The sequence below is a fragment of the Salvelinus sp. IW2-2015 genome, unplaced genomic scaffold (genome assembly GCF_002910315.2).
Source record: "Salvelinus sp. IW2-2015 unplaced genomic scaffold, ASM291031v2 Un_scaffold1439, whole genome shotgun sequence".
Lineage (NCBI taxonomy): Eukaryota > Metazoa > Chordata > Actinopteri > Salmoniformes > Salmonidae > Salvelinus > Salvelinus sp. IW2-2015.
The window spans coordinates 241,845-252,219 of record NW_019942909.1 but is presented as its reverse complement, the minus strand read 5'-3'; the positions used below and the strand labels follow the sequence as shown (position 1 = coordinate 252,219).

The window sequence follows — 10,375 nt, the reverse complement described above, 5'->3', positions numbered from 1 at the left end:
CACTCACTACTTCTGTAAAAGCCTACATTACACAGTAGCCTACACGCAGTCCCTCACAACTCCTATCCTACTACATCCAAAAACCTGAAACCAGAGTGGCATGAACTCTTCTCCATTCCAGACCTCTGCTCTGGAATGGGTCACGCCTTTCATTAACGAACCAATCAGATGCAGCGCTGGCCGCTTAATTGGCATCACCTGTCTTTCCATCTTCTTTATAGTCCAGTTGTGTCAATTCAGTTTTTTTTTTACTTTCTCCATCTATTCAGGACCAGTCTGAAGTTCCAGTTCTTCGGTAAGCATTTTAACAAATCTAGCCTTTGATGCCGATATTCCTTGGTTTTGATAATATAGGCCTAAAACACTAAAATATAGCTACTTTTCCCTTCCATTTACTCCAATAGTTGTACATTCAATGTGCTGATACATCCCTTGTGTTTTTCCCAGAACCTGATCTCAAATTTGTGAAACATGAATAAACTGGAAAAGCCACTGTCTACACTGTGGGGTAGGTTGTTTGGCTAGAAACTGTTCCCGTAGTGCCCAAAAAATGTAGATTCCGTAACAGCTGGACTAAATCTGTAGGCATATCTTTATTCTGTGTTTTGTAGGTTGTGAACTCCGTGAGTCAAAGAGAGAGGAAACATTCAAAACAGATGACACAAACCACCAACATCAACTCGCACTGAAAACTGTAAGTCATTGTACTCCCCTTGGAGAATATTTGATATTTTACAACCAAAGTGGACTGACGGGTCATCTTTATTGCAGCTGTACTGCACAGGTCAGAATATTACGATCACGTGATGACATTTGAAATATTAATTTGGGTAGCATGACTGCCGTAAGACAATCTGGAACGCAATTTTAATAACATCAGTAGTGCGTTTTCAAGTGCCTGACTTGTCCCTGGCAGATGTGTCTGGGTGCAGGTGCCAAAGAAGAGTTCAACATCGTGGCGTTGATTACCGGAGAACCAGATAACGGCAAGGGCATACCCATGGCGACCCTGCACGCCAACGGCATGCCCACGGCAAGTTGTCCCAATGTGTTCTAATGTGACAGCCTGACTACTTGGCGTTCTCTATTGATGCAGAGGTGAGTTTTGATAAATTGTTGTGGGATTTGCTAGCAACGGAGTCACCATTAGTTGATTCTGGTAAAATATCAATTAAACAATTACCTGTATCTACGTTTGTCCTGTACAGCTGCTGATCCTGGATAGCCCTGACCAATTAAATTGGCACATCTGCGTTGAGGAACACAATGATAGTTTTGTTGTATTCTGTGTATTTAAAGTGTGAATTTCAGCGCCCTGTGGAAGTATTGCAGTTGTTGTACAGGACATGTGGCAACTCAATATTGCTAGTAAATCCTGTGACCAGTTATCAGAACTGAACTCTGCCTCAATACAAGAGAACTGTAGGCCTAGGCCAACCAGCCTGGTTTGAAGTAGTCTTACCAATGACCTAGACCTACCTGGCTAAGGAAGGTTAACCCAAATCAGCTAATGTTGAGGAATGGGCCTGGGGAAATACTCACCAGTGGTTATAGGCCTATCCTAGCTGGGTTCCCAGTTCTGTCAGTTAGCAGCACTGATTGTCATGATTCTGTGTATTGATCTCTCCAGGTCAATCTGTCCGGGATAGACCTGCACCCTCCTGTAACCTTCCAGCTGAGGAGTGGCACTGGACCGGTCTACATCTGTGGGGAACACGTGGCCTGTAAGTAGGGGTTTAGGGAGCAGGGATGATGGTGGTTAACTGTAAAAAAGAAGTGGCCCTAGCCTTACTGTAATGTCATTCAGCTAATCAAAGTCCTGAGGAGCAGCTGGTCAGTGGAATTGGAGATGTTGGAACAGAATATTGCATAATGATAAAGGTTGGACATCCATAAACTAATGGCCTTTCTAATGTCACACTGTCATTTAACTCCTGTTGCTTCGCAGTGGAGGATGACTTCTCAGGAATGGATAGTGGTGATGAGGAGATGGAGGAAGAGGAGGAGGAAGATATTGAGTCTCCTGTGAAGCCTGTTAAGAAAGCAACTGCCAAGAATGCAAATGTTGCAGGCAAAGTAAGGACCTGTTTTATATCAAACTCCAACATGTTGATTTCTGAATTATTGTATAGGTCAGTTTTCACATTTTCAACATGCATAAGGACAACTACGAAATCCAGCCACACACAGATCCTAGTTTGCTCTAATCTACATAAGTTATTCTTACTCCTTGTCAGTTAAATCCAAACTTTGCTTAACAATGAGATGGTTTTGGTAAAGCACACAGATCTGGGACCAGGCTAATGTTCTTCCTGTCTTCCAGAGAAAGAAGCCAGAGGAAGCAGATGAGTAAGTGATATTACTAAATGCTTTGTCAAATCCATTTATGTGATTTACTGAAATGTAATTGTTGCTGTTCACTTACCACCAACTCCTCTCCTCTCCTTCCAGACCTGCATCAGATGATGAGAAAAACCCTCCTAAAAAGGTGTTTTATTTACTCTGCCTTAAATATTATACCCTGATTCACTTTCCTGGTCCATGAGGCTCTGGCTTCGTCACAAATTGTTCCCTGTGTAGTGCCATTTGGGACGCAGACAATCTTCTGGCCTCCTGTTGGAATCATGGCTGGTCTGGCTTAAAATGGCTTTCTGTGTTTCAGGGAAAGGGTAGAGGAAGAGGCAGGGGAAAGTGATCCAGGGTAAGTGATTACCTCAGGGCAGTAATGCTAAGCCCTGAGTAATCCTCTATCTTTTGTTAGCGCATAGCCATTCATGGGGTTGTATGTCATGCATGACTAGGTCGCGTTGGATGAAGTGTTAGTTAAATGGCATATGAAGTCTAACACTGACTTGGGGTTAACCTCCCCCGGATTACTAACAACCATTAGGGGAAAAGGACTAAAAGAACCCCTTGACACCTGAAAGGTGTAGTGTGACATGACCGCTGAATTTGCAGATTGCCTGTACTGAATGACTAAACCAGTTAATGTGTTTCAGGTGTGGCCCCATGGGCCTGTTGCAGTTCTGTTTGGCCAAGGTTCTGTCAATCAACTGTTGGGTTTCTATCTACCTGGTCATTCTTGCATGGATCAAACTATTTAATCTAAGGCTGTTTATCCTGTACATGTTGTCAGTGCTTTGTAAATCATTTGAAAGGCATAGTTTTGTCCTTGTGGTACTAATCAGTGTATATTAAACTACACTGAACAAAATATAAATGTAACATGTTAAGTGGTCCTTTGTTTCATGAGCTGAAATAAAAAAAAAATCCCAGGAATGTTACATACGCACAAAGCTTATTCTGTGTACCAATTTGTTTGTCCATGTCAGGGAGCATTTCTCCTTTGCCAAGATAATAATCCACCTGACAGGTGTGGCATATCAAGATGATTAAATGGCATGATCATTACAGAGGCGTCTTGTGCTGGGGACTCCCTCTCCAGTTGAGGGAGTGTTCAATTGGCACGCTGACTGCAGGAATGTCCAGAGCTGTTAATGTGGTGGGTACTCTTAGTTCGCAGGACTTCATCCTGCTAACTGTTCCAAATGTCTGAACTGAAATTGGTAAAAAGGCTTATGTACTCTGTGCCATCGGATTGGAACGACTTAAATAGTTTTAAACTGGAAGAACTTGTCCTGATTGTTTAGTCAGAGGCTGATTTCTTGACCTGTCAATGTTAATTTTCTGTTTTGTCATTTCTATGGTTTTTACTAGATGACTTGTAGTTTCAGACCGCACCAAGTCAATTCGCAGACATATCTTGGCCAGGACGTCCAACCGCAGACCACATGTAACTACACCAGCCCAGGACCTCCATCTGGCTTCAACTGTGGGAGGGCGCTGAGGATTTCTTTCTGTAATAAAGCCCTTTTTGTGGGGAGAAAAACAAATTCTGATTGGCTGGGCCTTACCCAACCATGGCTGCACCCCTGCCCAGTCATGTGAAATCAATAGATTAGTTAATTTGACTGATTATAAATAAATTCTTAATTACAATGACGGCCTAGGAAAAGTGTGTTAACTGCATTGTTCAGGGGCAGAACGACAGATTTTTACCTCGTCAGCTCAGAGATTCGATCTTGACACCAGTCCAACGCTCTAACCACTAGGCTACCTGCCGCCCGTACCTTAGGAAATCTAACTCAGACAAATCTTAAATTGTTGCATTAATTTTTGTTCAGTATGAATGGAATTGGTGTACAATTGGTTCCTCACCATCTACAAACTATATTCTTAGTGGTTGAAATCTAGGATGGTGTTATACAGTATAGATATTGCATGAACAGCCTGCCCTCTTGTAGCAGAGTCTAGTTCACCCTGGCTGTGCCCTACTTTATGCAGATTAGATGGGTTCAATTTAGACTGTATAATCTGGTTCAACTACAGCACTGATTGGGGGCGTAAACTCCAGCTGAGTTTAAGATACTGAGGAACAGATGGTACCGGAGGACATCTACTGTAGACGGACACCTCCCAAATCAACCACCAGCGCTTATTGGCCTGACAAAATGCCTAAAATCTGAAATATAGTTCTAAGATTGCTGTGGACCGAGAGGGGACACAGGACTGATGCCTAGTCCCAATCAACCACTATAATTACCTTGGTCCCTACCTCACTGATGTTGAACTGTAGTGTTCTGTAAAGTTCCAGTGAACAGATGGGTCTGCAGGGCACACAGCAGACTGACACCATCCCAAATCAATCCCTAGCCCCTATACTTGACCCCCACCTCTAGCGTCAACACTTCCACTGGCCGCTGCCTTAATACCCATCTGGACTGTAAAGTTCTCAGCAAGGTTATGGCTAACTGAGTTGGAGGACACAAGTGAGACATCACTGCCCCAAATCAACATCTGGACTCTATGCTTCCCTTGACCTCTACCTCATGCCCATAACACAACTGAACCATTAAGCAGTGTTTTATTTATTCTGACTGCACTGGAGAGACATCACTAGTCTGACAACCAGCCTGTGTTCTGATTCTAGGGAATAAACCCTGCAATACCTGTGACACTCTAGGACCAGTTGTCCCCTGCCTTAGAACTAGTGACAAAGACCCCAGTGTTAAATCTAAAACAGGATTTCCCTATGAAACATTCTGAACAGCAACTGTCTTCTCTAGTCTGCTGTGTATAGCTGGTGGAAGAACAGTTTCACAAGCATTTTCATTTGAATATTTTTATTAGTGTACAAACAGTGCTTCTAATCTAACTGATATTTTATCTTCAGTGGGCTCACATTTTTCCATGAACAGCACAATCCATACACACACAAGTGTGTGAATGTCTTAATTGACTCTTTGGCTTCAATGTGTTTATATCTTCTGCGCATCTTTACCTTAAGCGTGTAACTATCTTCATTGATTTTTTGGCACGAGTTTGTAGATATCTTCAATGGCTCTTTGGCTTGAGTGTGGCTCCTTGCAGCTTGCATAGGGGTCTCTGGGAGTGGCTTCAGCTTATTCTTCCTCACACACATGCAGGCTGGGGACAGGACAGAGTAGAAGACTTGTGGATGACTTAAATGTAAGAGAGGAAGGCATTAGCATGCTTCAGATGTTGTAGTCTTGACTGCCTTGTGTGTGTCTCTCGCTCTCTCTCTGCATCTCACCTCAGTCTCTCTCCTCTCCTTTTAGTCAACCTCACTCTTCCTCGGGTCCTCACTCTTCCTCAGGTATTTCTTCATGACAGAAGCAACGTCTCCCCCCTCGCTGCCCTCCGCATCCAGCCTTTCTCCCTGCGGCCCCCCACCTCCACTACGCCTGACCCCTCCTCCCTGGGAGCTCCCTCCAGACCCTGAGCTGGTGGAGCTGGAGTCGGAGCCCTTCCTGCTGCGTGTGGAGGGGGGCAGCTCTCCAAAGTGGACGCTGAGTGCCCTCCGACCCCCTCTGACTGAACTGGCCAGGCTGCTGGTGGACTGGGCCCTTCGGATGGCCGGCAGAATGTCAGAAGCCGCGTCATCACGGTTACCGTCGCTTATGAGGCGGCGGTTCTGGAACACCATGGGTTCCGACCCCAGACAGCCCTCCCCACCGCCCTCGCTGACGACGCTCTCCAGCAGCCTGCGTCTCATTGGCTGGGGGGAGCGCTGGGGTGAGCGCAGGGATCTAATTGGTTCTTCACCGTCTTCCTCTGGGATGGAGATAGTGGGGGGGCGACGGCGGGGGGCAGTGGGGGAAGTGAGGGAGGAGAGGAGGGGGAGAGAGGGGAGGGAGGAGAGAGAATCGGAGGAGTTGTAGCGTTTGGCTCCGGAGTCCCTGGAAGCTGCTGATGAAGCCTGGGGTTCGCCTATGTTGCGCAGGCTGGCGGCGCGGGGCAGCAGTGGGGAGGGAGGTTTGAGGATGCTGCGGGGCTCCTGGAGGTCTTCGGGGCCCAGGGAGAGGGCTGAGGCTCTGCGGCGGAGGGTTGAGGCCCCAGTGGTCTGGTAGATAGGGAGAGAAATAGTACTGCCATCCCCCTCCCCGGACTCTGCTCCCCCTCGCCGCTTACGAAGCCCCTCTAATAGCTCGGAGAGGGCAGAGGAGGAGGAGGCCCGACCAAGATGTGAACTACCCCCATTACCAACCACACCCCCTGGTTCTAAACCATTCTCATCTGGGTCCACACAGGAGCTGGGTGAGAGGGAGAGAAAGGATAATCAAATATTGGAAATATAAAACAGTTTTAGGGCTCTATTCAATCAGATGCGCTCTAGCCAACATCCACATAGTGGTTGTTTTGGCGGTGTCGGAGGTGAAACTGCGTTAGAGCTGTGAAATCCACAAGCGGCTCCTGGCATTATACCTAAAGTGGACATTGCCAATGACTGCACGAAGTCGCATTAACAGAAATCTCATGCAGCCTTATTTACAAGTTCTAACACTGGAATGTCAGATGTAATCTACACCTCAATTAAGATAATGGAAGTCCTCATTATTTAGTTTCATGGTCATTATTTCTGTATAACCTACACTTTCTCTTTCTGAACTTCTAACATGAGTGGGACGGACGTTGCTTTTTGACAATGATCAAGAGCAGCTGCTCACCGATTTGACAGCTCCAACGCAGTTACACCTCTGACACCGCCAAAACATCAGCTATGAGGGTGTCGGCTATCGCCGGTTAACGCTTGATCTGATTAAATGCTTGATAGGCCTTAGTATCTATGCAGTTGCTATTGAATTGACCTACTGAAGTTGAACTGTACTGAATCAAACTGAACTGACAACTCACCGGAAGCTGTAAGTGCTCATGGTGTCGGTGACAGACTGGCGCCCCGACTGGTTGCTGATGGTACTGCTGCCATAGGGAGAGCCCCGTCTAGCCCCCCCTCGGGGAACGCCCAGCCAATGACGGATGCCCTCTCCAACATCCTCTGTGCCCAGAGATTGAGAACCAACACTAGACACACTGTCGCTGAGGAAGAGCGGGAACACACACAGTGTCACTGAGCGACAAAGATCACACAAGCACAGTACCAAGAGACAGAACACACATGGTGTCACTGAGAGACAGCGATCACACAAACACAATACCAAGAGACAGAACACACATGGTGTCACTGAGAGACAGCGATCACACAAACACAATACCAAGAGACAGAACACACATGAGTCCACACAGCCAGAGATGCAACACTTCTAAGCCATGGTCAGCTCACAGCAGTTCAGACACAGTGTCCTCAGAGGACATTTCCTGTCCCTGTGTCCTCTCTCTCCTGCTGTGTGACTGCAGGTGGTGGCAGATCATATTGGAGACACAGTCAGAGGTGTCAGACATTCACACTCAGTACTCAGGTCACATACTGGTACTGTATATAAACAAACTGACTACAACCTCTCCCATCTGCCATCAGAGAGAGGAAAGAAGAGGAAGATGGAGGGAGCAAGAATTAAAAAGTAATTGGTCAGGGAATAGAAGTTTAAGAGAACAGAGAGAGAAAGAGGGAGGAAGAAGTGATAAAGCAGGAAAGATTGCGAGAGGGATTGATAAAATGAGAATAGATCATGGAAGAGGAGATAGATAAAGAAAGAAAGAGGGAGAGAGAGAGAGAGAGAAAGAGAGAGAGAGAGAAGAACTGGCCTCTGTACTGCAATGCTTGGGACTCCATGCCTTATGGAAGACACAAGAATATCACAGCTGGTGAACTCTCAGAACAGAGAAAAGATTAATGTGTCTCTTACAAAGGGCTGTGTGTCTGTGTATCTCTTACATAGGGCTGTGTGTCTGTGTAGGTGTCTCTGCTCCAGCCCTGTGGCTCTCAACCTTGTCCACCTACAGGGAGCTACTGGGTGTTTCTTCAGAGAGTAGCTGTCAGACTACAGCTCAGGCATTTAGCCATGCACTGTCTGTCTGTTGACATCACCAACAGCCCAGGGACCATATATATATCAGATATCAGACTGGTCTAATAACTGAAACAGCCCAAGACCTAGCACTCTAGATTCAAGCCAACACAGGCGCGTGGATAGACATCTGCACGCACGCACACACACATGCTGGGACCCAGGGTTCTTACATGTCTCTCTTCTTAGCAAAGGATTCCACAGCCGTCGAAACACTGGAATCAGGAAGAAGGGTGAAAGGTCAGGGGTGTGGGTTCAGAGCAGTGATGATGTAACTTCCTTCTGGACACAACTGTACCTGTCATCCCATTGCTTTAACCCTCCACCATACCACTTTTACATATCAAACACAGTAACACACTCATACCACTTTTACATATCAAACACAGTAACACACTCATACCACTTTTACATATCAAACACAGTAACACACTCATACCACTTTACATATCAAACACAGTAACACACTCATACCACATCTAACACAGTAACTCACACACTCATACCACATAAACACATAACACACTCATACCACTTTATATCAAACACAGTAACACACTCATACCACTTTTACATATCAAACACAGTAACACACTCATACCACATCTAAACACAGTAACTCACACACTCATACCACATCAAACACAGTAACATACTCATACCACTTTTACATATCAAACACAGTAACACACTCATAACCACTTTTACATATCAAACACAGTAACATACTCATACCACTTTTACACATCAAACACAGTAACACACTCATACCACTTTTACGCATCAAACACAGTAACACACTCATACCACTTTTACACATCAAACACAGTAACACACTCATACCACTTTTACGCATCAAACACAGTAACACACTCATACCACTTTTACACATCAAACACAGTAACACACTCATAACCTCTCTTACACGTCAAACACAGTAACACACTCATACCTCTCTTACACGTCAAACCACAGTAACACACTCATACACTTTACACATCAACACAGTAACACACTCATACCTCTCTTACACGTCAAACACAGTAACATACTCATACACTTTTACATATCAAACACGTAACACACTCATACCACTTTTACACATCAACACAAGTAACACACTCATACCACTTTTACGCATCAAAACACAGTAACACACTCATACCACTTTTACATATCAAACACAGTCACACTCATACCACTTACACATCAAACACAGTAACACTCATACCTCTCTTACACGTCAAACACAGTAACACACTCATACCTCTCTTACACGTCAAACACAGTAACACACTCATACTCTCTTACACGTCAAACCACAGTAACACACTCATACCCTCTTATATTTCAAAACACAGTAACACACTCATACCACTTTTACATATCAAACACAGTAACAACTCATACCACTTTTACGCATCAAACACAGTAACACACTCATACCACTTTTACACATCAAACACAGTAACACACTCATAACCACTTTTACATATCAAACACAGTAACACACTCATACCACATCTAACAAGTAACTCACACATACCTCTCTTATATTTCAAACACAGTAACACACTCATACCACTCTTACACATCAAACACAGTAACACACTCATACCTCTCTTATATTTCAAACACAGTAACACACTCATACCACTTTTACACAATCAAACACAGTAACACACTCATACCTCTCTTACACGTCATACACAGTAACACACTCATACTCTCTTACATATCAAACACAGTAACACTCATACCTCTCTTATATTTCAAACACAGTAACACACTCATACACTTTTACACATCAAACACAGTAACACACTCATTACTCTCTTACACGTCAAACCACGTAACACATCACCACTTTTACACATCAAACACAGTAACACACTCATACCATTTTACACATCAAAACACATAAAACACTCATACAAACTGTTTCACATCAACACAGTAACACACTCATACCACTTTTACGCATCAAAACACAGTAACACACTCATACCACTTTTACATATCAAACACAGTAACACACTCATACCTCT

The 10,375-nt window shown here is 44.6% G+C and overlaps 2 protein-coding genes across 3 annotated transcripts in view; one reads left to right on the top strand and one right to left on the bottom strand.

Moving 5' to 3' along the window:
* Positions 1-239: 239 nt before the first annotated feature.
* Positions 240-3,863, top strand: LOC112070853 (nucleoplasmin-like). 2 transcript variants are annotated; one of them, XM_024138309.2, is made up of 11 exons: positions 240-295; positions 448-508; positions 612-694; positions 917-1,033; positions 1,631-1,724; positions 1,949-2,076; positions 2,324-2,349; positions 2,452-2,488; positions 2,663-2,701; positions 3,000-3,502; positions 3,718-3,863. In XM_024138309.2, exons 2-9 carry the CDS (start codon positions 472-474, stop codon positions 2,693-2,695), a joined length of 555 nt encoding a protein of 184 aa, XP_023994077.1. In that variant the 5' UTR covers positions 240-295; positions 448-471; the 3' UTR covers positions 2,696-2,701; positions 3,000-3,502; positions 3,718-3,863. The 2 variants fall into 2 exon arrangements, with proteins under 2 accessions (XP_023994077.1, XP_023994078.1); XM_024138310.2 differs by lacking the exons at positions 2,452-2,488; positions 2,663-2,701; positions 3,000-3,502; positions 3,718-3,863 and having other exon boundaries at positions 2,281-2,349.
* A 1,303-nt stretch (positions 3,864-5,166) lies between these two features.
* Positions 5,167-10,375, bottom strand: part of LOC111964481 (unconventional myosin-XVIIIb) — a 75,043-nt gene continuing 69,834 nt past the window's right edge. Inside the window, 3 exon segments of the mRNA XM_070439150.1 lie at positions 5,167-6,614; positions 7,216-7,398; positions 8,501-8,542. Coding sequence (XP_070295251.1) covers positions 5,636-6,614; positions 7,216-7,398; positions 8,501-8,542 — 1,204 coding nt within the window. The 3' untranslated portion in view covers positions 5,167-5,635.